Source organism: Ascaphus truei, chromosome 3 (assembly GCF_040206685.1).
Source record: "Ascaphus truei isolate aAscTru1 chromosome 3, aAscTru1.hap1, whole genome shotgun sequence".
NCBI lineage: Eukaryota > Metazoa > Chordata > Amphibia > Anura > Ascaphidae > Ascaphus > Ascaphus truei.
The window spans coordinates 231,605,416-231,632,145 of NC_134485.1; the positions used below are offsets into that span (position 1 = coordinate 231,605,416).

Here is a 26,730-nt window from a genome sequence, read left to right on the forward strand (position 1 = left end):
AGGATGATGAGGGGTGCTGGGAGAGATATGAGGATGATGGGGTACTGGGGCAGATATATGAGGATGATATGGGGTGCTGGGAGAGATTGATGAGGGGTGCTGGAGGAGATATGTTGATGATGATGAGAGGTGCTGGGGGAGATATGACGATGATGATTGATGATGATGATGATGATGATTTTACCCATGCGAATCTGTTTTTCTTGGAGCAGTTCGGCCCTTCTCGCTTTACAAGTTGTGCAGGCCTGCTGTAACCCATGGAGCGCTCCCGTGGGTGAAATAAAGCCACTTCTTGGGGATTCAAAACAATGGTCACTTCTCCTACTAGCATGATGTGTATGTCCCACTGCAACATGCCACAGGTTGCAATAATGTTGGCTACATCTGTACATTATAAAGAGACTTCTCAAATCTATTGGGAGTCGAGTGTTAAGCATCTTTAACCCAAACAACAAAAGCTGTTGATCTTGTAATGGTTATATAATATAATGTACAACACAAAATAATACAAATATTATTAAAAGCAGTTTTTCATTTTTTTCCTGATTTTAGTTTATATCTTGCCATTACACATTTCAACAGTTGATCTTTACAATCTTAGTAGGCCACTCATAGAAGTTCAGAACAAAAACTTGCTAGTGCAAATTGATGTTTAATAAGCACTTTAACACAACGAGACAAATAGAAGTATTTTTAAACCATGTAAATAAAAAAGTGTGATTTTGTTTATATTTTCTTCAGCAAAAACGGGGATTCTCTTCAGGGGGTGATTGTCAATCTTGTTTGGCTGCGACCCCATGATAAAATAATAACATGTCATGTCTGGATGCTCAAGGATGGTTAACACAAACCATTTGTTGTAGCATTGTGCAGCCGAGAACTCCCTGACAGTAGAATAATTAAGCATCCGCTCATAAAAGTTTTATTTAGAGCTGTGAGCAGCCTCCTAAGAGCAGACGTCAGAATCTTTATATACCAAAATTACCATATATTTATATACCATAATGAATCATTACATAATTCAGATTATTATTATAATTGTACAAAATATAGAACTGCTAAATCTTACCACAGGAAGTAACGGGTCCCCTGAAAAGTCCCATCATGCTTCCCAAACTCGCTGCCTTCCAGCTCTACTCCCAAGTACACATCATCTCGTCCTTGCAGGCGGCCCATGTACTGGATCGCACCTTTACTGATTTTTCCTGCTGGTGGTCGGGAGAACTTCACCAAATTTCCCACTTTCAAGTCACTAACATTTTTTGGCGCAAAGGGACGCCGTGGTACAACAGCTTCAGGGGCATGAGAACTATGAAAATAAGGTAGCAATTGTATGAGACTACTGTTGCAGAGTTGTTTATTATGTAGTAATTTGAAAGTAATAAACACTTTTGCTGTTTTATAATGGTAAACCAGGAATCACTATTACACCACTCACCAAGCTCGCAATGCTGAAAACTATTCTCTCTTATCTGACTGAGTGGCTGTATATTATTATTATTATTAAACTATTAAGTCTTTGAATCAAACTTGTTGGTTTCTAAGGTTGCAACATTTTCTGCAATGCTGTAGAATGCATGATAACACAACACAAATCTAAAGGCTATCATACATTTATAGGCTAAAGCTGGTAAATTTCAGGCATTATTGAAATCCCTGCTGTCTATTGGATAATGCCCGGTATTTTAACCATTCAGTAATGGCCCGGAATTTTTGGCACCCTGCCAAGTTTTTCAGCCAATCAGCTTTCAGTTCTCATTCACAAAGAGTGAAAGTAGCTCCCAGTCAGGGGAGCTGATTGGACAGGAGACAGCAGCAAAGCACTGACTCCTCCCCCACCCTGCCTGCAGAGAGCTCCGCACAGGAGAACACTGAGGAGAAAGGCTTGTGTGTCTGCTGAGTATTTTGTGGGTCTAGAGGGGTGCAGCAGAGTGTTTTGTTGTGTGTGTTTTTTGAGTGTAGAGAGGGGCAGCAGAGTCTGTTTTGTTGGTGTGTGTCTGCAGTGTGTGTTTTGTGGGTGCAGAGTGTGTGTGTGTGTGTGTGTGTGTGTGTGTGTGTGTGTGTCTGCAGTGTGTGGGTTTACAGGGGGACTGCAGTGGGTGTAGCGGGGGGAGGGTGCTGGTGTGTTTTATGGATGTAGGGGGGGGGGCAGCAGTCTGTTTTGTTGGTGTGTGTTAGGTTGGTTTAGGGGGGTTATGTGTATGTCTGCAATTTTGTGGGTTACCAGGGGGCTGCAGTGTGTGTTTGTGGGTGTAGAGGAGGGCTGCTCTGTGTTGTGTTTTCAGTGTGTGTTTTGTGATTAGAGGGTGGAGGAGGGCTGCACAGTGTTTTGTGGGTGTAGATGGGGCCTGCAGTTTGTGTAGGGGGGGCTGCAGTGTGTGTTTGTGTATGTAGCAGGCTTCCCCCTTGCGCCCTTACCACCGCGGTAGCCATTACAGGATCGCGCATGCGCAGTAAAGATAGCGCACGCGGTTCCAATGCTACAGAGGTCCTGAGTGGACTACAATTCCCAGCAGCCTCTGGGGACTGCCCTTTCACCCACATCACGTGCAGCCAGCAAATAGGGTTTTGCAGCTTCTCCTGTGGAGGAAGGCTACAATGTTGCGGGGACCACGTTGTCAGATGGAGCTGGAAGCAGGAAGGGGAAGGAAGGGTGTAAGGAGCAAGTGGCTCCTACACCAGGTAAGGTAGTTCCCCAGATCCCAGGCAGACCCCAATCCCCACCAGGGTAGTGGGTAGGTACTGAGGGATGGCCCCTAGGTTAGGGACCCTGCCCATAGGTGTGAGTGTGCAGTCTTGTCAGTGTCACGGCTGGCAGTGCTGTGAGTGCTGACAAGTAGGCACAGTGTGTGTGTGCAGTGCGGTTGTTGTAGGTACCCAGTTGAGTGCAGTGCGGTTGCTGCAGGTACCGGTTGAGTGCAGTGCGGTTGCTGCAGGTACCTGTTGAGTGCAGTGCGGTTGCTTCAGGTACCAGTTGAGTGCAGTGCGGTTGCTGCAGGTACTGTGTGAGTGCAGTGTGTTTGCTGCAGGTTTAGGTTGAGTTAGTCAGAGGGGATCCGGGAGGTGAAGGGAGAGGTAGTGCAGGTGCAGGGGGTCAGTGACCCACCTGCATAGGCCAGGCTACTCCGTAGGCCCCTAGGAGTGTTCCCTGAAGTCACCGAAGGTTGCTGTGCTGCAGGGACGCCCATAGTGGTAGCGAGCATCACCCTTACTGTGTAGACAGCTAGGGACAAAGGGACAAGCGTGCGGAGCAGGTTCTGCTGGCGAGTCGTTTGGGACCAGACGGCTGGATATTGAGACCCAGGAGGCAGACCGCTGATTCATCTGACCCTTTGCGAAGAGGTACCGGTCACCGCCGTGACCGGAAGGTACTATAATATCAAGTGCACAAACACCGGTCAACAGGCGCTGATCCCGCCTTAGGCTAAACTCTTTAGTAACACTGAGCGAGTGGTTAAAGAACAGAGCCTATACCAATAGTACTATACATGGACACGGTGTGTAGGGCACGCGGTGAGGGGACGGAGACGTTACTCCTGATGAGAGTGGCCGAGCCACTAAGGTTAGATGAGCGTTAGAGTATGTGTGTAAGATATATGTTATGTTCAGTAAAGCCCGTTGCTATTTCACATCCAGTGTATGTGTTCATTTGCATGTGTCCTGCGAGGAACAACTCCCGCTCTGCTGGGAGCCATCGCAAGTGGAGGCGCTGCACCATATAGTAGTATTAAGAGTAATTCACCCCAGGTTCCCCGTGGCGGAAGCTCAGCCCTCCTGGTTGCCAAACAGGTACAGCACCACACTGATAAGTAGTCAGATACACCTACCCACCCCAATCTCACTTAGGGTGGGGGTAAGAGGGCTGCATGTATATAGAGGGGGTTGCAGAGTGTGTGTTTGTGTATATAGAAGGGGTTGCAGAGTGTGTGTTTTTGTGTATAGAGGGGGGGGGGGGCTGCAGAGTGTATATAGAGGGATGTGTGTATGTACAATTTCCTTTTAATAAACACGTGCAGTAAAAGAATGTAGACGATCATGCTGATAAAAATCAATATGACTAAAAAAAGGTCTGCAAAAGTGTCTATTTTTTTAATGAAAAATTAAAAATAAGTCTACATTTAGCCTATCTATTTTGTAATAATCCCCTCAGAACAGGGCATTACTGGCCAACATTTTGGTCAGTAATGCCTTGTTCTTCTGGGATTATTACTTAATTGATACGTATTCAGTATCTTACATACCAAAAAGAATGATAGGAAGAGTGGAAACATAAGTTATTGCATGTGTGATAGGGGTGATGTGGCTGCTTATCAGGAATGCTAGTAGGCAGAATGTGTTTCCTTTAGGTTGACAAATGTATGGTAGAAATAGGTGGAGGGTTTTTTTGTCACTTTTTTACTCGCCATAGCTTATATAATGTGTGGTTGAAACCTAATCCAGCTTCACATTGCAAAGCCATTGTAACCAGCCTCACACTGATGAGACCCAAAAGGTTGAAATATCTGTCTGTGAGTAGGTTAACTGGTTATGCACTTCTTTAACCCACGCTGCGCTTAAAAGCTGTGTAATGCGGCAGGTATAGCTTATAGGGGTCCATGTTAAAATGGGCATGAAGTAAAAGGTGACGCTGTGTTCTCATTTGCATCCTTAGCTGCTGTGGAACTATTGTATGCTAAAAGATAATGGTGAAAAGCAGGGTTGCAGACCTGTCTGAGATGTGTTAGGGTGCTCACAAGTGATATTTTCTATTTATGGCAGAAAGAGGAGAAGATTTAAAAATAGCGAGATGTTGGGTTCAAAGACATTTGTTTTTAGGGCGTCTTTGAATGTCTCATTATATGGGGGAAATAATATGACCCATATGAAGCCTGGTAGGAGGGGAAGTTCAGAGATTGGCAGCACAGAGAGAACATGATGAATGTTTGTAGATGAAATGAGGTACATGTCAGAAGCTATGCAGCAATTCATTGTCCCTGCTCTCCTTATTGATGCTATGATCAAGACTTTCAACTGAGAGATACAACAGCATGAAAGTCAAGGAAAATATCGTGAATATAAAAAAATATATATTTTGATTGTTAATCCTAAAGTTAATATTTGTGATATCCCTCTCACGTGGTCAGTTTTACTTGCCAACAATAATACTATTGTCTCACTTCAGTAACATTATTATTGTTATCATCATCATCATCATCATCTATAAATAGGGCACCAACATTCCCCACCACTTTACATATGTTACGTACAGAAGGACATAAAAGCAACAATGCAGCATAGAACAATATAATACATTGTCACATCCTGGAAGAAAAGGTGAAGTGATCCCTGCCAGATGAGCTTACAATCTAAAGGAAAGCTGGAGACATGAGGTGTAGGGGTGCTAGCAGCGAGATGCACAGTATATGAGGTCACATGTAACTGATATTGAAGTAAAGTGGAATAACAGATGGTTTAAGGGAAAAGTTGGGTAGGTAGCCTTAAACAAGTGAGTTTTTATGGATGTTTAAATGTGGGTTGATATCTGATGGGAAGAAGAGCAGTCCAAACAAAGTCTTGGTGGTAAGTGAGAGGGAGTTATGAGGGGAAAGGAGAGGGGTAGTTCATGTGCAGATAACAGGACACTTAGGTAGACATTGCAGGGATTTAAATGTTAATATGGTTGTTGTTTCCTCTCCTGGGGGTAGAAGTCATACCAAAGTGAAGTTGGACAGGAAAGGAAGAGGAAAGAAAAGTCAGAAAAGACTAAGTTTCAGTAATCAACACAGCAGTTTCGAGTCTGGTCAATGAAGGCCAGAGGAGGAAGAGGTGCAGGAAATGGACAAAGGTGCTGTGAAATAGGGTTTGGCTGTGGAGATGGCAATGTAGTTGGATTTTAGTAGGTAAGAGCAGCTTCCAGGAATTACTTCAGAGAAGCCGCTATATGGAACAGTCAGCAGGACAATGGGAGAGTAACATAACAGAACACATTTGTAGTCTAAAAACGTTTCAATGCTTTGCTGGCTCCTTTGGTAGTGAAAGGGTTACACATTTGAGCTGAATACACAAAGGAGCCCCCATTCTACTGAACCGATAATTAGCCAGAGCAGTATCAGGATGTAGGTTCTGTGACAGATACAGCAGCCAAAGAAATGCAATAGGATTAGAGCTCTGAATATACTGTAAGTCCCAAAGGATAAACACTTAGAATTGTTGTCATCTGACGGATGTATAAACCTGCCTCTAATCTCATATGATGTGACAGAACTACCCTCTAGATGTGTATATATAACTAGAAAGATGGTAATATTTTGTGATAACGAATATCTCTCGACTGCTTTGAATAAGTTAGTCGGGTAACTTTATTAAGTGGATGTGCAGTTGACAGTTGTAAAGTGCATCTTTAATACATATTGTTCACTTTCTTTTGTTAATCAGGACAACCCTGATACAGTTAACTTGTTCATTTTAAGTTTGTGGATCATCCTGCTGTATCACAGCCAAGCAAGGCTGGGGCCATGGTACCGCAGACCGTGCGCGAAGAGACTGCCTTAGGTCAGTGTTCGTGTCCATGCAGCATGCAGGCGCGTGCGCGCAGAAGCGGGAGGGGGCGCGCATTGCGCAAGAAATCAGTTCAAACTGATTTCTTGGCATGACAGACCGATCACGTGAGCTGTTCGCCCAATGAGGGCAAACCAGCTCTGTGACGTCACTGGCAGGGCCCTAGACACGCCCACGGATGGCACGCGTACCATGGCCGAAAAACGCACCCGCTTCAAGCGGGTGACGTCACGGCCGTGCACGCCTCCGCACGGGCGAAGGCATTATGTCCCCAGCCTAAGAAGGGAAGGGAAGAGAAGGCTGCTGGGATAATTTACTCTGACTGATATTATGTAACAAACTCAGACTTTAACTTAATTTTGGTTGTTCTTGTTAAATGCTTCCAGTGAATATTGTAAAACATGTTTGTAATGTATAGTAAAATTGCTTAAAGCGGACATTGTATTTGACATACTGTATAGCTGGTTCATACTTTTTGCAACTCGTGCTGAGTATCTTTATATGTTATTATGTTACGATGAGTGGGCTGAAAGCACACACCTACTATATGCACTATTGAATGTTAATGGTATATGTGGAATATACATAACAAATGTCTACATTATGTGGGAATAGTTACAAAATGTTAAATGTCACATGGAGTGAAAATACATTAGTTATGTTTACTTTTAACTATGCTGTAGTTATTATAATAAAAAATATATGATCATTTTTCTCATTTATAACCGGCATGGCACCATGAACTACAATTCTTTTTGTTTCCCTTTAGAAATCTTGAAAGGCCCATTTACAAAACCACAAAGTGATAAAAAGAAATAAAAAAAAAAATGTTTACCTCAATTTACATAATGTCAAAATACTTCCCCGTGATTTATTAAAGGTAAAAATACTTCATTCAGTTTCAGCTTTTATCTTATATAAAATATGATTTAATATGCTTATGTAAAGCTAAATGCATGTTCTCTAACAGGAGTAGACAACTTCACTTACCTTGTGATATTAGATTTTTTGCAGCTGGAGACACTAAAATGTGCAGACTTTGGGCTGGGGTGTGAAGCATTCCAAAGAACATTGCCATCGCTTTGACTAATGGAAGAAAAGTCCTCACCGCTCAGCGCCTGCATCTCCTCGCATGCACCACCTACAATAACATGAGTCGCAGCAGAATAATGTCAGCATTCCTCTCGGGTGGAGTGGAGTAAATAGTAAGTAAAAAGCCTTCTCCCCCCCCCCCCCCCCATAAATACATTGGAATCTGATTTATTCTTTGCCCACCTATACTGAGGATATTTTAGGAAGCATTTGCGGTAATAAATCAATGCAGCTAAAGCTTTAATTTGGGGTACGTTTGTTCTCCTATCTATTCTTTTTAAATCTGTACAGTTTTGACAATGGGCAATATGGAAATATGTCATAAAATGATATAGCAGTATTTTATTTGACTTAATATGACTGAATAGTGATATACCAATTGATGATAAGTTTTGGGAGGGAACAGGTTGAAATAAATAACTAAATGGTGAAACCGCTACATTTTGCAAAATGACATACTACATAAGTCCTTTTTTTTTTTAGATTTCATTTGATCACAATTCTTGTGTTCGCAGTGGCATGTTTCCCAGACTATACCTCTGGGAGATTAGCAGACAAGTTACTACTGCAAAAACTCATGGACCATATTTACTAAGCAATGCTACTCCATAAGACACCTATCAGCCTATCATAATTAATATAGCCCTTAAAGCCCATTCAGACTAATATAACCATCTTAGTAGATATACTATTATATATTTTATTTATTTTTTACGATATATGAGAACTCCGTTGTAGCAAAACAATAAAACATATACTCGAAGCATAACATTTATAAAAATGTTAGTCTTACCATTAAAGTATGTTTGAGAAGGCTTGTGAGGGCTCTCTTCACGATACCCCATGATCAGGATATCGGTATTCTCACTGTCCAGCGATGCAGGAGAAGCATTGCTTTTAATGCGTTCTTCATGTTTTTCTAAATCAATGATAACCTTTTGGTTGATATTCACAGCATTGTATTTGCCACTAATGACAGCAAACTCATTCTGGACTACTTGAATTAAAAATTCAGCATGATGGTTACAACTCGACCATCGCACTCCTCACCGCACTTCTCACCGCACTCCTCACCCTCACCGCACTTCTCACCGCACTCCTCACCCTCACCGCACTTCTAACTGCACTTCTTCCTCACTCCTCACCCTCACCGCACTCCTCACCCTCACCGCACTCCTCACCCTCACCGCACTTCTCACCGCACTTCTCACCGCACTCCTCTGACTGGAACCCCGGGTGAGCCATACAGTATCAACACACCTCAACACATTATTTATAAACCACATACACTACTGGTGATGTTCAAATTCTATATCTTGTGTGTTAAATGAAAATAAAACCTTAAGAAGAAAAAAATACCAAAACACATCTGTTAAGAGGGCAGTGGTATAATAATGTCTTGGCGTTGCAATAACCTGGAGTTTCTCAGCTACTTTTATAATATTCTTTTGTTAAATTTGGCAAGTTTAGGCCTGAAAGCTTAACTGTGAAATCATCAGAATATATTTGGCTTACGGTTTGTGTGAAACAAGAAAGTAGCAGCAATCCCAGAGTTGCAGTAATCACTGCAATGTTATAAATCAGGTTTTACAAAAAGATATTGAACCCTTTATAAGAAGTGTCAGCATTTCTCCAAAACAATATGTTGCTACTTACTTAAATGCTTCATAATTAATTTTGTGACGAGAAAAAGGGATAGTAAATGTATATTGAGCAAAAAAATTGGAACAGCTACTATAGGTGGGGACATTTACAGTATTATGAAAGTAACCAGTAGAAGTCAATCAATCCGCGCTCATGCTTCCTAAAAATGGTGATCTTGAAGTAGACCCACTCTCCCTTTTTGCTGCTGCTGTAACGTGAAGGCACTCCTCCTTCACCAAGATCCGCTGCGGGAGAACTCCAACGACGGATAATCATGCAAAGAAAGGCACAGAAGCGCACCAAGGGCCAAGATAAATGTATTAAACATATAAAACAATTGCGTCTACCCCTGTGTCCGACATCAACCTGTGTCAGATGTCCCTGCACTATTTTCCACTGGATTTATTTTACTTTATATGTAAGTTACTACTTGCAATTGTTTTATATGTTTAATACATTTATCTTGACCCTTGGTGCGCTTCTGTGCCTTTTTTTTATTATGAAAGTAACTCTACTGACAATATTTGTATAGGATATATATATTTTTTTTTTAAAAAGGCATGTGTGTGCCGAGCACACGCATTTTAAGTGAAACTTCTTTGTCTTTTGTCACTGTTTTGTCACAAAAATTGTATTTGTAATGGTGATGTTTTTAATTAAAAATCAACACAATTTCAGTGCCAAACACACAATGAAGTTTGACTTAGAACACGTGTTTTAACAATAGCACTTCTATATTTATAACTGTGAATTCCTTGTGTGTGTGTGTGTGTGTGTGTGTGTGTGTGTGTCAGTGTGCGTGTGTCAGTGTGCGTGTGTCAGTGTGTGTGTGTGTGTCAGTTAGTCGGTGTGTGTGTTTGTGTGTGTGTCAGTGTGTGTGTTATTTTCAGGGTCTTGCCCTCCCTCTTTCCTGACTTTCTTCACCCCCACCCCCAGCTGCAGACACTGATGTTGTTAATTAAAAATCAAAACACAATGAGTTTGACTTAGAACACGTTTTTAGCTATTTGCACTTCCATATTTATAAATGTGAATTCCTAGTGTGTGTGTGTGTGTCAGTGTGTGTGTGTCAGTTAGCCAGTGTGTGTTATTCTCAGGGTCCTGCCCCCCTCTCTCCTGACTCTCTTCACCCCCCCCCCCAGCTGCAGATACAGTGATTTTTTTAATTAAAAATCAAAACACAATTTCAGTGCCAAAACACAATGAAGTTTGACTTAGAACACTTGTTTTAGCTATTTGCACTTCTATATTTAGAACGGTGAATTCCTTGTGTGTCTGTCAGTGTGTATGTGTGTTTCAGTCAGTGTGTGTGTGTGTGTGTGTTATTCTCAGGATCCTGCCCGCCCTCTCTCCTGGGGGGTTCTGTCTGAGTGTCCCGGAGCAGCCACCACTCTCTCACCCGGCAGAGCTGTGTCCTGCTCGACGGAGGTACGGGGGTGTTCGGCGGCTGACTGGGGGAGGGGTGTGTTCGGCGGCTGACGGAGGAGTATGTTCGGCGGCTGACGGGGGGGGGGTATGTTCGGCAGCTGACTGGGGGGGAGGGCTGCGGTGCTGCGAGGGATGCGACGCACTCACCCCCACCCCCCTTCTCCTCTCTGTTACCGGACCGGAGCAACCCCCCTCACCTCTCTCCTCCCCTGGTGGAGCCACAGAGCCTGGATATTGGGTGAAGGGGGGGGGGGGGGGGTTGGTGGTGTGTGTGTGTGTCTGTCCTTCCAGCACTGACTCCTCCTGGTGGAAACTGGCAAGACTGCCGGCCTCTTCTCCCAGGAGTGATGTCACTTCCGTCACCACTTACTTCCGCCTCAATCAACAGCCCAGGGACAGAGTACTGTAAGAGTATCCGTAGTCGATAAGCAGGCAGAGGTCAGGGCAGGTGGCAGTGGTGCAGAGTCCAGGCGACAGGCAAAGGTCAGGGCAGACAGAAGGCAGCGAGGTCTGGGTCACAGTCCGGGGTCAGCAGCAGAGATTCCAAATGGGCGAAAGGGTAATGCGTGACAGCGAAGATCAAACGGAGCTGCAGCAAACAGAACTTTGCTCGACGACTCCCACTGGGAACTGCAGCCTTAAGTAGCAGGCTGCCAGTAACCAAAATGGCCGAACTGAGGAGAAAGGGCAGGCAAGCTGGAAAACCCGAACTGCAGCAAACCCTGGCACGGATCTGGCAGAATCCTTACAATATTGTTACATATGACATACAATGCTGTAATGCCTCACTAAGAGGCTAGAGTTTGATAATTTTATGACAATCACACTTCAGTGACAATAAAAACTGTCTAGAGTGGCAATATATTGGCCTGTTCATCACCTCTCATATTTCTGGTTAGTTTAAAAATCTTCGTTCCGTTTTTTGGTCCTGTGAAGTCACCTTAAAGGAAATGGAAGGAGTCACATGGTAAACAATTGGTTGGTGTAACAGGGGACTTATCCCTGTTCACAAAGGTGCCTCTAATCCAGCAGTGTGGTGGTTAACTGCTGGTAGCAAATTAACTAGCACCACCTGCCTGATTACAGGTAGTAGAAAAAGCCTACCTTTGAGACAGGAAGTAACTCCTCCCTAGCTCTGACTGAGAGCTGACCTTTGGAGCGACAGAGCAGAGGTTCTTGAGTCCCAGGAGAGACTGACCAAAAGAAACCCAGATCTCTGGAGCTGACCGGTCTTGAGCTCTGCACAGCAGAGCTGAATTCAAGACACAGGGAAAACTACTACACCTGAAGCTGCACCAGGAAGTGAGATTTTCCCTCCAAGAAACAGATAAGACTTTTATTCTTAAGAGACTGCTTATATCTGCTTATTTCATGTTATATGTTTTGGGGCTGCGAGAACTGCTTGACTAAGGGAGATGTGAATTATTGCATAGTGTTTCACTAGAAATACTCCCAAGTGAATGGAAGCTTTGTTCCCCCCCCTGTGTTTGGATAATTTTCCTGATGAAAAGGAAAAGGCACAATAAAGCCTATTATAATTTCACATTATAAAGCCTCCTAATTGTGTACCTCTGTGAACGTCTGTCCACATATGGTGTTCGAGGTGGGACAAGAGGTGTCTTTGTAGTTAAAAAGGACCGGAGAGTTTTATGTGAAATGTTTTGTTATGCTTTTTTGCCTACAAACAAGTCTGAGAAACTTAGAAAAAAAAACAAAAAACTCATGCAGCAGAGATCAGAATTAAAGGGACACACCACTGCACTGAAACGTACACTGCATTGATACTTACAAAACACAGATGGACTCTTTACCCCAATCCCAAGAGGAGAGAGACTGCTGAAGCAGCTAAAACTTTATTTGCCTATCACAAAGCGTAATATGGTCATTGAGATAGGGGTTTGCCTTCCAGCCATAGTCAGGGTTCAAGAAGTGAGTCAGCCCTTAAAAGGGATAGGTGTTTGTTGTTTTCAAAAGTTTCGCTGAAGCAGTGAATACAGATGGTGACCCACGAGTGGTACTGATTTTGCAAATAAAGGTTGCCACACCTCATAGGGCTACCAGCTGTGAATGAGTATATGCAGAAAAGTGTGAAAATTGATACAAGACTGTGCTGAAGCAAGGGAATTTTTAGCAAACAAATGCTGAGTGTAAAATTGCCCTATAAAGAAAAAGGTTTTTCAAAGCCAATTGCTGAGTGTTGAGTCCACTGCAAAGAATGTTTTTTTTTTCTGCAAGTAAAAAAGTATGCCTATTATTTTGGGAGCAAAACAGACACCCAAAGTGTGAAGTGTGAATGCCATAATACCCAAAGATGAGACTGAATTTACTGAACTCAGGCAGAAAACCAAATTCTGTTGCTGAAGCGGAGGGATTTCACCTAGCAAATAAATGGTGTATAGCAAATAGACTTTTTTTACCTAGCAACTGCACAATCTTGTATACCTGATAAAAGAAAATGCATGCACAGTACTGCTGATATTGAAAAAAAAAATTACCCAAGAAAGAAAAGTCTACAGAGATGCCTGTGAGAGCTACGACCTCTACAAGTAAAATATGCCCATCTGTAGGACTATCACAATTGGGGGTTCTAGCAAATACAGTGGCAACAGCTGCAATAGCGCCTCCTGAGGCCAGGAAGAAAATGACACCTGATAGCCTAAAAATGGAGGACAAGATGCAGCGTTCCTGTAATGAACCCTACCCCACGGAAGAGTGGCCCTTCCAGTCCAATAAAGAGGAAGACATCTCTTATGGGGAACCCGAACCGAGTCACACCCACAAAACACCCCAAGAATGGTGGGGGTGCCTGAACTCGGCACGAACAGAAAAGACCGCTCCCTTTGATGACGAATATGATCAGCAGGAGACAGAGCGGGAGCAGTGGATCACCGAATATTTATGTCAGCTAAAGCAGCTGCAAGAAAAGCCTGGCGTATATAATGAAGCTGCTAAAATTTCAAATGAAATGGAGACCCCAATATCCCTGAAGGGACGGTGTCATCCAAATCAAAAAGGAAGAAAAAGAAAAGCAGTTCTTCACTTACCGTGGAAGGAACAGACACGTCCGCAGATCCTGTGGAGGAAAAGGGGGACCGAGTTGCCCTGCAGCCTAGAGAAAATGGAGAATTCGTCCCACGGTTAACCGAATATCCAGAGGGCCCAAGGCAGAAGTCGTGTACCCCAAAGAAGTGTCTGTCCGGTGCCAACAGTGAGGAACCCTCAACTAGTCATCCCAGGGAAGCGGAGCCGGAACCAGTGAGTGACGATCCCTTGACCAGCCCTGAAGACGCCCTGAAAATTGCCAGGCATGACTGTGATCTGCTCTGTGAAGAATTAGGAAGAGAGAGAAAAAATAATGCTGAGCTACAGAAGACTGTGCTCGCAATTTACTCTACAGCCAGGACAGAATTGGACGATCTCAAGACTGAGCTAGATACTGCAAATGCTGCTATTTCCGCCATGGATGAAAAGCAGAGCCAATCTGATAAAATGGTGGCTACGCTAAAGCGGAAGTATGAGGAGGCATTGAAGCAGATGACAGTCTTCCAGGAAGAGGTTCACACTCTTCGCATAGAGCTGAATGCCTCACAACAGGAGGTCAACAGTGTCCAGATAGAGGTGGACGTAGCTCAGAAAGAGGTTCAGACACTCCACAGAGCACTGGATGCCTCACATCATGAGACCAACAGCTGCTGCACAGACCTGGAAGTTTCCAGAAAGGAACTACACAGTCTCACGGAGGAGCTGGATATTTCAAGGAAAACTATGCTACATCTTAACTTAGATCTCAAAGTCTCTCAGAAGGAGCTTCAGAACTTAAACCTGTGGATGGAAGTCTCACGCCAGGAGACAGCCCGCCTCCAAGCAGATGTGCAAAAATGGAAGGTGGACTGCAAGGAAGCCCTGAATAGTACAGAGACTGAAAAAAGATAAAATTTAAGATGGAAAAAAGAAAAATTCTGAGTTGACAGAATACGTCAAGGGAAAGAATGAAGAGCTGCAGGCTCTTAAAGAAATAAATAAACTTTTGAAAGAGGAAATGTTTGAAGCAGAGCACCGACTGCAGAACCAACTGCAAGGTCTGCGTACACACCTCCAGTATGCTGAGGAGAAGCAGCAAACGCTGCAGGAAGAAAAGCTGCAGGCTGCTCAAGAGGTACAAGCGCTGCAGGAATGTCAGAATACTCAGTTCGTCCCCACAGAGCAGTATGAGGAGCTAAAGGCCACGTTGCATGTCTTCAGAGCATCATTGGAGGCGGTACTTCGATTGCAGGTGACTCTGTATGAGAGGGAGCGTGAGAAGGCTCAGAAACTGGAGCAAGAGCTGGAGAGACAGAGAGACTGTTCCATACCCTTGAGTCAGTACACCAAGGAGGAAACAGACGCAGCGGCAACCTTGACAACAAAAATTACGGAGCTCCAGAATATGAAGGAGACTCTAATACAGCCACCTAAGAAAGCACTAGCCAAACCTACAGCTGCCTAACAGGCAACAAACAGAGGTAGGAGTGCAGAATCAAAGCCAGAAGAATCCTTAGCTGAGGAAGCTGAAAAAATAGGACGTTCTCTGGAAAAGGAGGTGGAGGTGCAACTCGGTCCCAAAGAAGGTGAACTGGCAACTCCGTGGTGTGGAGAAGAGCAGAAAACTCTAAGGGCTAGTCCTAACTGCTCTACAACTGTTATCATACACTTTGTCTATAAAAAGAGGAGTGCCCGACGCAACAGAAATCTCATGACCACGCACGTGATAAAAAGACTTTACGTGGAAAAAGTCCTCCTCGAGCGACTGAGGAGTGCTGATCATAAGCACCTTCGGGAGGAGACAAAAATAAACTGGAGAAAGGGCTCCAATCCCAGCAGGACAGAGGGTTCTCTTCCTCCATCCACTCTCATTCAAGTCACAGAAAGATCTCGAATGAGAGTGGAAGGATGGGCTTTGGCCGTGGTAAGCCCGAGCTTCCCACAAACAGGGGAGGTATGTAACAGGGGACTTATCCCTGTTCACAAAGGTGCCTTTAATCCAGCAGTGTGGTGGTTAACTGCTGGTAGCAAATTAACTAGCACCACCTGCCTGATTACAGGTAGTAGAAAAAGCCTGCCTTTGAGACAGGAAGTAACTCCTCCCTAGCTCTGACTGAGAGCTGACCTTTGGAGAGACAGAGCAGAGGTTCTTGAGTCCCAGGAGAGACTGACCAAAAGAAACCCAGATCTCTGGAGCTGACCGGTCTTGAGCTCTGCACAGCAGAGCTGAATTCAAGACACAGGGAAAACTACTACACCTGAAGCTGAACCAGGAAGTGAGATTTTCCCTCCAAGAAACAGATAAGACTTTTATTCTTAAGAGACTGCTTATATCTGCTTATTTAATGTTATATGTTTTGGGGCTGCGAGAACTGCTTGACTAAGGGAGATGTGAATTATTCCATAGTGTTTCACTAGAAATACTCCCAAGTGAATGGAAGCTTTGTTCCCCCCCCTGTGTTTGGATAATTTTCCTGATGAAAAGGAACAGGCACAATAAAGCCTATTATAATTTCACATTATAAAGCCTCCTAATTGTGTACCTCTGTGAACGTCCGTCCACAGTTGGTTTGTATGATGTGATTCCTTCCCTTTAAGGTGACCTCTCAGCACCAAAAAGGGGAATCACATCGTACATCAACCATTCCGGTTTGCTTCATGTACCATGTGATGTCATCAATATTGGTTGAGAGGTCCTTGAATGATCACATGGTACATCTACCAATCTACCAATCAGATTGGTGGATGTGCCATGCGAATGACAAATGAGACGTACTAGGCTTTATATAAGTAAGAATAAGGACAAGAAAAAGAGAAACCAGCAAAATCTGGAGGAAGAAAGAAGAAAAAGGCATCACAAAAAGAAGAAAAAAAGAACTACTCATCGGACACTGCTCTTCAATCAACAGAGGATCCATTGCCAAGGGTCAAATTGGGTATCTATCAACTTTCACCCAGGATGTCATCTTACTGGAAGGTCATCGGCCTGGATCGATTTCACAAGATTTGCACTTCTTCTTGACTTTTGTGCCATTGGGCAAGGATTTGTTGTTCCTGTTGTTTATTTATAATTTTGTAGGTGCCATCGGGCAGGGATTATTTTTTCCTATTTGTATATTTTTTTTATACTTGTGCCATCGGGCAGGGATTATTTGTAATTTTTTTTTGTGTTTTAGTTTGTGTTTTTATTGGCCATTGGCCTGGAATTGTTTGCTGGTGCTTTTTTATGGTGCGGCATCCGCCCTTTATTGGATGCCCCTGAGGATGGTGAGGACGGCCTTCAACCCGGCAGCGGTAAGTAACTAATTTAGTTATTTAGGGTGTTCATTGATTGGCCCTGTTCAGTGGTAAGGTAGCCACCGTGCTAATCAATGGATTTAATTGCTTTGTTTTTAGTATGTTATTTATTGTAATATATTTTGTATTTAATGTTATCCTTTTCAATGAGAAAAAGTCCTATTACCCCATTTGGGTAGTACGACTATTGTCCATTACTGTGGGGGGGGGGGGGTGGAGGGTGATGGGGTTATGAGGGCAGCTACCTTGGGGTGGGTGGTTAGGCCTCCAGGGGACGTGTTTGTGGTAGAAGGGGTTAACCACTTCATTACCTTAGCTGTTAGTGAAGTAATGAAAGGGGGTAATTCATGTATTTTAATATTGTACATTTATCTTTATGCTAGCTTACTATTGATTGCAATGTGGCTATATATGCACCCCATTGAGAGGGCTTAGGTAGCCACAGTGACAATCAATGGTTTTATGGTTTAAATTTGTTTTTAATGTTCTAGTCTACTTTTTATACGTGTGTAATTTTTTTTTATGTTTAATGGCCAAAACCACAATTAGCCCCATTTGGCTCATAGGGATATTGTGAATTAATCTAAAGGGGTAGATTTGTTGGGATTGTGGGGGTAGGGTGGTTATGCCTCTCAACGGGGTGGTGGGACAAGTTAACCCCTTCATTACCTTAGCGGTATACAATACCCACAGAACACCCGGTACCATAATCAGAAAGCTTGAAAACCTTCTCACTTGTGAGTATATTGGCTACTTTTTAAACCCCCCTTTTTTAACTTTGAAAAATATATCCCCATTTGTTTTTCCTTGTCACTCTCTTTTCATTATATAGAGAGAATCTGTGCTCCGGTTGGTTCTGGCACTCCACTGGGCTTAGAAAAATGGCACATTTATTATATAGCCAAAACTATTAAAGTTTCGGTTCTAATATTTTAAAGACAAAAGTCTGCTATTGAGACCGAAATGTTAACAGTTTTTGCTATATAATACATTTGATATTAATATTAAGCCCAGTGGAGTGTCATTTTGATCTTTTTGATCTTTAGCACACATAATAGACATAACTACTGTATCAAGAATAGTTTCATATAATTCCCGTGTCTGGGTATTTTTTTTGAACTATGAATTTGAGGAGGGAGGATATCATAGAGCAAAATTACATAATCTTTAAAACAAGGATGCCCCCTGTTCAGAATCAATTTACAGATGACTTCCAGGGTAAAATCAACATGGCTTCAGGCTGCGTCACTGTAGGTGAGCCAATGGGGTTTATTCTGTAAGCTGCGTTAGCGCTGTACCGAGTGATCTGCATGGAAAGCCCCCTTGATTAGAATGGGGCTTTCCATGCAGCCCGCACGGTAAAGCGCTAACGCAGCTTACAGAATAAGCCCCAATGAGTGAGAGGATGGTTGGGTTCCTGTTTCAGATTAGTTGTAAAACTGTATAACAAGGTTTCTGAATGAATTTTAAAAAAAAAGAGCAAAATCTGCAAAAGGAAACATTAAATAAGTATCAAGATGAGAAAAAGATAAATGGCCATCTCATTTATTTAAGACAGAATCGTGGAGTGATAAAAAGAGTGATTTTGTGGACTAGTGAAGAAAACCAGGAATGAATAGTAATTAGGATTAATTGGTACAAGATAAGTGGTGATAAATCTGGGGTGTAGCACTTTATGCAACTTCTAAATGTTGTATAATTCTATTCCTAAGTGCCAGTGCTAAAATGTTACTTAAATGTCCATGTCAACTTGCCAAGAGAGAGACGAATTTGAAGCCAAACTAAAGCATAGCTGCAGCAAAAGAAAAATCCTGTATGTAGATGAATTACTGTAAAAGACAATGACCTCCTACCCAGTTAAAAAAATATATATATACTTTTCATACGTACTCTATTGTACAGTATGCAAAGGTTAACATGTCGTGGGTCAGTTCAGTAATGAGTTTACATTGCATAGGTTGAGTGAAAAATAATTAGAAAAGGCAGTGGTCTGAGATCTGAGTGTTTTTTTTATTTATATATTTATATATATATATATATATATTTATATATATAGATTTTATTTTACTTTTGTTTATTTAAAAAAAAAATGTATCAGTACATTGAGCTTTAAATTACTTTTGAGTCACATCCATTATTCATATATATAAAATTAGGATATTAGCAACCGGAACATTCAGTCATTCATAATTTATAAAAAGAACATGTCTTGTAGAGATACTGGTTTGAAAAATCTGGTTATTATCCACGTTTTTGTTTTTTTGTTTAGAGCTGTAAGTTTCTCCATAGCTACCATTTGCCATACTCTGTTATACCATGAGTTAATTGGTAAGGTCCCAGGGAACTTCCAATAAAAGGGTAGCTTCAATTTGGCTGCACACCCCACCAGGGTAACAAGAGTTTTCATATTATTAGAAAACTTATTAGATAAGTCATTTTAGAAAGAGATTTTAGGTTTACTGTAAGTGGGATTGTTTCTCCCGTAACGTCCTGTAAAGAATCATTTATTTTTTTATAAATATATTTGAATAGTGGGGCATTCCCAACAAATATGGAAAAAGGAACTTTGCAATCTGTCTGAAGATTAGATACACTAAAATAAATCATCCTAAATAGAGATGGTCGAACCTGTCTTCATGAGTTCCATGAATTTTCCCGGGATTTCCCAGTCAAATCCGATCCACAGAAGGAACTTTGCCGTCAGATTACTATATTGTAAAACCGCCCGCATTCTTCCAAATCCGTCGTTGGGTGTTGGTCGCGTGGATTTCAAAGAATCCGCAGATGGATTCAACTTAAATCCGAATCCACGGAATGTCATTGCATTGATATTTATATTTTCCTCCTCCCATAATACTGTAATTCTGCTTGACGGATTCGGATTCCGTTTGTAGGTTTGGATTCAGAATCTGTCTAATGGCTGCCTTTTTAAGACGGATCCATGGAAATCTAAAAAGTACTGGCCAATCCATGGGGGATTTGAATGCCATTGAAAATTCCACCCATCTCTTTTTTTTTTTTCAACTTTGCAATTTATCTCTAATCCTAAAACTACATCCCAGGGTGCAGTAGCACCTAAGAAACACTTTAGATTGAATTTCTATAGTGGTAGCAGCATTGTTTCAAATTCTGTCCCATGCTACCTCATCAATTTAAGAACCAATATCTTGCTCACAGGCATGCTGATATTTATGTTTTGTAGTGGATATTGTACTTATTACTAAATTATAAATCCAGGATACAACCCCATTTATTTATTTATTTTTTAAATACAAAATAGCTTCAAAAGGTTTAAGAGGCCTACCGATAATATTAATAACCGCAGTAGAGTTAGCCCAGCGTTTAATTTGCAAATATGGAAATAGATCCCAAGGTAATAACGAGTACTAATCAAAGTTTAAAAGTAGTGCATTTCTCCATTTGTATCAAGTAACTTATAGTTCTTATATTGTTGATTTTGTTCGAAATTTTAAATCGATCACACATTTGGGCTGGAAGGAAATTTGGATTGAAATAAATAGGTCCTAGTAGGGAATGAGAGGGGATTAGGTTGAGTGTTCTTACCAGAACTCCTTCCTACTGTCTCTATACGTTCTTCCGATTTACCACTTAGATTGTAAGCTCTTCGGGGCAGGGACTCTTTTTCCTAATGTTACTGTTATGTCTGAAGCGCTTATTCCCATTATGTGTTATATTATTATGTCACGTGTATTACTGCTGTGAAGCGTTATGTACATAAATGTCGCTAAATAAATAAAGATATACATACATCATACCAGACGGTTCCAAATTTGTAATGTGAGTTCCATTGTAGGTACTGTAAGAATGTATTATTTTTAGATCTATTTTGCATTGAGTCCTACTAATTTTGCCAAATTATATCTATTTACGGTTTGTCTGCTGGATGATACTCCACCTCTTGCCAGCGATGTTGGTGAACCAGTCCAAAATTGTTCTGATGTGAGTCACGTAATAGTATTTATGTAAATTGGGAACTCCTAATCCTCCTTTATCTTTGGGGAGAAATAATATCTATCTATTGATTCTAGCTTTGTTCTTGTCCCATATAAAATCCAGTATCAGACTTTGACATTTATCCAACATGTTTCTGGGGATTTTTATTGGTAAAGCCATGATCAGGTATAGAAATTGAGGCAGGATAGTCATCTTAACAGTTGCTACTTTCCCTAGCCAAGAGATCCCATTTCTATCCCATGAATCTAGTATTTTTCTTGTTTTATTGAGGAACGGAAGAATATTAGCTTTATACAGGTCTTGGTATTGGGGCGGCGGGGGGGAGGAGGGGGAGGGGTGATCTTTACACCTAGATACTTAAATGGGGATAACCCTATTTGAAACAGTTTAAAACCTGTTGGGGAGTGTTAATGTTTAGTATTTCTGATTTTTGATAGTTAACTTCAAAACCTGACATAATCGTTGATTTCTTCCATAAAATATGGTAGGCATTCCAAGGGATTATCAATAAACAATAGGACATTGTCCGCAAATAGAGCTATTTTTTTCTCTATATGCACTGAGCGAATACCTATAAAATGAGGATTATCTCATTCTCTGGACAAATGGTTCCATAACTAAGCCAAATATTATAGGGGACATCAGACATCCCTGTCACGTCCCTCTGCCCAGTTGAAATGACTTAGATTGTGACCCATTAGTTCTAACATTAGCCAATGGGCACGAGACCTGATTTGTAATCATTTTTGCATGTAAAAGAAAATTGGTTTTTACTACTTACGTTCCCATAGTTCTTTTATTTTTCCAGAACCAAATGCTGCTTTGCATTTTGAGAATATTCCATCATCTTTAAAAGAGTCATTCCTGTAAAAACTAAAAATTGAGAGGCGGGACTGAAAGTTGCACTGTTATCAAGATGCAGTTGTAAAGGTTTTTTCTTTGTGGTTGGAATGGTTACATTAGAGTAATTTTCATTTTAATAAATTCTTCTCATAAGCAATAAAACTGGGAAAAACTACGGTCACTCAAGTTAATCCCGAAGACATCAGACTGCATGTGGGTCAAATCACAAGATGGGTTTTCAGAATACAAATGCAAAAATGGGGAGGTAGTTTATGTGCTTTTCAAAGTACAGTCCCAGAAGTTATGTCTATTTGACTTGTGTTTCTTTTTAGAACAGAAAGGAGGAGTGGTCTCCTTCTACAGAACTGAAAGTTTAAAGCAGCAAAACTTGAAAAATCAGTTCTGTAGTATTAGATAATACTGTCTGCATTTTTTGTAATGCCTAATGCCATTTTTAATGATTTTTTCAAATGTACTGATCATCCTTTAGAAAGCCAGATCCACTTCCACTTCCTCTTTTGAAACAGACTCACGCAGACCTTTTTTAGCTCTGTCCTTTGGCAACAAAGTATCACAAACAGATATGTTGCTGTGTTCCAAACAACAGACTTTCTATTGTTCTGAAAGCTGTGACAATAATGTGTTAGACTTCGTAATATAATGTTACATATCAGCTGCAGCATTTCACAGACTGCAGCACAAAGTTACAAGGCGGCCATTTCGTTAGGCACACAATCAGGATTTTTACAGATATGTAACAGGAGCATCAAACGATTGCCATCATAGGTAAGGATGTAGAATTATACATTGTCACATGCTTTACAAATAAAAATAAGAAAAAAAGGGGATATGTAGTATTGCTACTTTAATACCCAGGAACCCCATCGTTTCACAAATTAAAAAAAGCAATAATCAATCTTTAGAAAGATTCATGGCACATATGAATGTCACTTGCATTGCCTGTTATACTTCTCAACATAAGGCTGTTGGTACTAATTTCACACGTAGAACGTTTTCAGTATTTCAGCTTCAATACAGGTATTAAGTGTGACTTCAACTTTAATTAACATAAAAGATAAAACACATTTGTTGGCCCCACAAAAGTACAGTTAAATATGATTAAACTTCATGTACTGTGTCGGAGTCATGTTATGCAATTCACAGTACCTGTGCTGCACTGACTGCCAGCTCTTTGTGTGGAGCTCTTCCATGGAAGGGTTAGTCCAGGGACTTCGCGTTGCGGTTGATCCATCATCTAGAAACAATGTGTTCAGTTAAACCCTGTGCTGTTGGATTGCCTCCCACTGCACTGCAGGCCCTGTCAGCAGGGAACAGCATGGTATCAAATTAATGAATGTCATGTAAACAAATTGTCTTGTTCACTGCAAATAGACAATTGCTGGCTTTAAGTCACAAAACTATGGAGAAAAAGTAGAAATGTATTATTTATGTATAGAGCACTCCGAAATTATACTGGGGTCTATTCATTAAAGTCTCCCATCTACAAAACTAGGGAAATACCAGTGGCAAAAAATAATAATATATATATATATTTATTTATTTTTTCCTATTCGTGTGTGTGTGTGTGTGTGTGTGTGTGTGTGTGTGTGTGTGTGTGTTGGTGTGTGTGTTGGTGTGTGTGTTGGTGTGTGTGTTGGTGTGTGTGTGTGTAATCAAAGCAGTAGTGGCTGGTGCTAGTACCATAGAAATAAGCAGCATACAATACTCAGTGAAACGTTAAAGAGGGAACAGCACTCAGCATTTCAAAATAATTTTTTTTTATTGATATACAAATATACTTGCACAATTCAACATTTCGATCCTGGAGAGAGATCTTTATCAAGGGGGGTGCAAAGAAAAAGTGAGGCTCAGTGACATATATACCAGAAAGACACACCTACCAATTACAATCAAACGTCAAAAAATCGCGCGAAAAAACAGGTGAGTACAAAATTTCAATCAAGTGAATCAACAGCTGTGTGAAGAGTTTTCTATAGTTGCGCATGCGCATATACAAGAGCAATCCTGTTCAGGGTACGTCAATACTGGGGAATCGGAGGCTCCTGCCTCCTGAGACCCGGATGAGCTAAACCTCTGATCATCACTATGGTAATGTAGGACACTTCTTGAGCATGTATCATGTGAATGCCTTGTAACCAATAGCGTGACTCTTCACACAGCTGTTGATTCACTTGATCGAGTAATGGTGTTTGTTCCCACAGCAGAAAGCAAGCTGTTATCACATTGGCAAGGGCCATATGAAGTCCTAGAACAGGTTGGCCCGGTAAATTATAAAATTCGACAGACAGGTCGGAGGAAGGTAGAGCAAATCTATCACATAAATCTTTTAAAATCCTGAAGGATAGAGACGTGTGTTTGACGGTGGTAGCTAACAAATCCCGGAAAGTGGAGGATCCACCAGTTTGAATACCGGCAGAACTCACTCCTGAACAATATGGGGAAGCTGTAGATTTTGATAAATAGGAACAGAGACATATTTTTTAGCATACCAGGGAAAAGTAGGGTGGTTTCCCATAATATTGTCACCAAGCCGGGAATAGTCGTTAAGATAAGACCTTATAGGATCCCAGAAGCCAGAAGAAGGGCTATTCAATCAGAGGTAAAGAAGATGCTAGACCTAGGGGTAATTGAGGAGTCCCATAGTCAATGGTCCAGCCCTATTGTCTTGGTACCTAAGCCTGATGGGTCAATACGATTTTTTAATGACTTTAGAAAAGTCAATGAAGTCTCGAAGTTTGACGCCTATCCTATGCCCCGGGTAGATGAGTTAATTGAGAGGTTGGCGTGGGCCCGTTGTCTAACCACTTTAGATCTTACAAAGGGTTATTGGCAAATCCCGTTAACAGAGTAAGCAAAAGAGAAAACAGCCCTCTCCACACCTGATGGCCTCTTCCAGTATACCGTTTTACCCTTTGGCCTTCATGGGGCGCCTGCAACCTTTCAAAGGTTGATGAATAAATTGTTCCAGCTGCACTTGAACTATGCCTCAGCATACTTTGATGATGTGGTGATACATAGTCCAGATTGGAACTCACATCTACAAAAGGTTGAGGCAGTGTTGAGAACCTTTCGGGAGACGGGGCTCACAGCCAACCCAGCTAAATGTTCAGTTGGCTTGGCAGAAGCAATATATCTGGGCTATGTTGTGGGAAGTACTTTGACAAAGCGTTATAATGGGTGTAAAATGCGTGGGAAGAGGAGTTCTGTTCTATCTATGTCCATTTTTATGTAGGTCAATAAAGAACTTTTTATTTTCTCTCATCTAGTGAGTTCCTGATACTTTTTTTCATTGGAACGGCAGTCATCTCGATTCCCCCTCCCCCTCTTTGCTATACTCACGTGGATCGACGGATGCCACCGGGAACTCCAGGAATTGAGCCTGCAATCTGTGACTCACCTGGATCAGCAGTGCGGAAGGAGAGGCGACGCAGCGTTACATAGTAAGCGTGTGGCGCCACACCACAGCCGTCTGGGAGAGATGGGTAAGAAGATTTAATCAAGCATTGACTGGGATACACAGTTCGGTGGGGTCCACCCGCCTCCTGTAAGTACCCAGCTGTATCAATATCCCTGTTTAAGTCTCCCCACCTCCAAGCACTGCAATCATTCACTCGGAACCTGCTTCAACCTTATTCTTTTTATTGTACATTATTACATTTGCTACTTACCTTAGAGCTGATATTCGGTTACAATCTTTTATGTTGTGGGAAGGGGGACTGTAAAACCCCAGCTCAATAAAGTAGAAGCCATTGAGAATTGGCCCTGTCCCCTTAAAAAAAATAGATTAGGGCATTTCTAGTCATTGTGGGTTACTACAGGTGATTTATACCCCATTTTGCAACTCGGGCTGCACAGCTTTCAGACTTAGTAAAAACAAGGGCACCCAATGTGGTAAAATGGAACAGTGGTGCGGAGATCGCGTTTTTAGACCTATGTACAGCGCTCTGTAGTCACCCTGTCTTGGTACCCTCGGACTTTACAAAATAATTTTTTCTACAAACAGATGGCGCTGAAGTAGGTCTCGGAGCAGTACTGTCCCAGTTTGTAGGAGATGAGAAACACCCTGTCTTGTATTTAAGTCGCAAATTGTGTCCCCGCGAACAAAGATACGCCACAGTAGAAAAGGTATTTTTGGCCATAAAGTGGGCAACAGACACTTTAAAGTATTATCTATTAGGCAGGTCGTTTACGCTCATTACAGACCATGCTCCCTTACAGTGGATGCATAGAAACAAAGAAAAGAATTCTAGGGTTACCCATTGGTTTCTGTCATTGCAACCCTTCAATTTCACAGTGCAGCAGTGGCCAGGCATACTGCATGGTAATGCGGACGCACTTTCTAGGGTGCACAGTCTCGGTGCACGGGCCGCTCCACTCGGTAATGTTACACTAGGGAGGGGGATATGTGACAGAGTCATAGACTGTATACATTAATAGGAGGTGGCTGTATGCCTGCTTTTCCAGTACATGAGGAGTTAACCCAGGTGACTAAGCAGTCCACAGGTGATCCTAATTGAGTAAGCTCATCTGCTTTTAAAAAGAGGAAGAGGAAATGCCTCTGGGGCAGCAGTCTCTCGCAGACACTGAGAGAGGAGAGAGGGGAGCTGACAGAGATACAGACCCAGGCTCCACAGACTTAGGCCGTGCTTATAGTACCCACAATGGGCGACGGCGACGCGCCGCCGCCCAAAATCAAATACATTGCCGCCGCCGCGTGCGCTTATAGTAAGTGCGACGGTGGCAATGCGACGGAGCGACGTCGCATCGCGGACTTTGGAAGCCAGGAATATTTGATTTTTCAAGGGCTGTCGCGTCATGTGACAGCCCCTGAACAAATCAAATGCCCGCGACGCCGCCGCAAAGCAAAATATA

General features: G+C 42.0%; 1 protein-coding gene across 3 annotated transcripts in view; it reads right to left on the minus strand.

Moving 5' to 3' along the window:
- The window catches only part of LOC142489467 (uncharacterized), an 81,228-nt gene that overhangs the window by 2,842 nt on the left and 51,656 nt on the right, over window positions 1-26,730 (minus strand). For 2 of the 3 annotated variants that reach the window (XM_075590291.1, XM_075590293.1), the window contains exons 6-10: window positions 23,005-23,092; window positions 21,776-21,867; window positions 8,423-8,548; window positions 7,528-7,678; window positions 1,070-1,309 (exon numbers count right to left, since the gene is read on the minus strand). In XM_075590291.1, the coding sequence (XP_075446406.1) occupies window positions 1,070-1,309; window positions 7,528-7,678; window positions 8,423-8,548; window positions 21,776-21,867; window positions 23,005-23,092 (697 nt within the window). The remainder of the gene's footprint in view (window positions 1-1,069; window positions 1,310-7,527; window positions 7,679-8,422; window positions 8,549-21,775; window positions 21,868-23,004; window positions 23,093-26,730) is intronic. The other variant, XM_075590292.1, reaches the window with a different exon arrangement.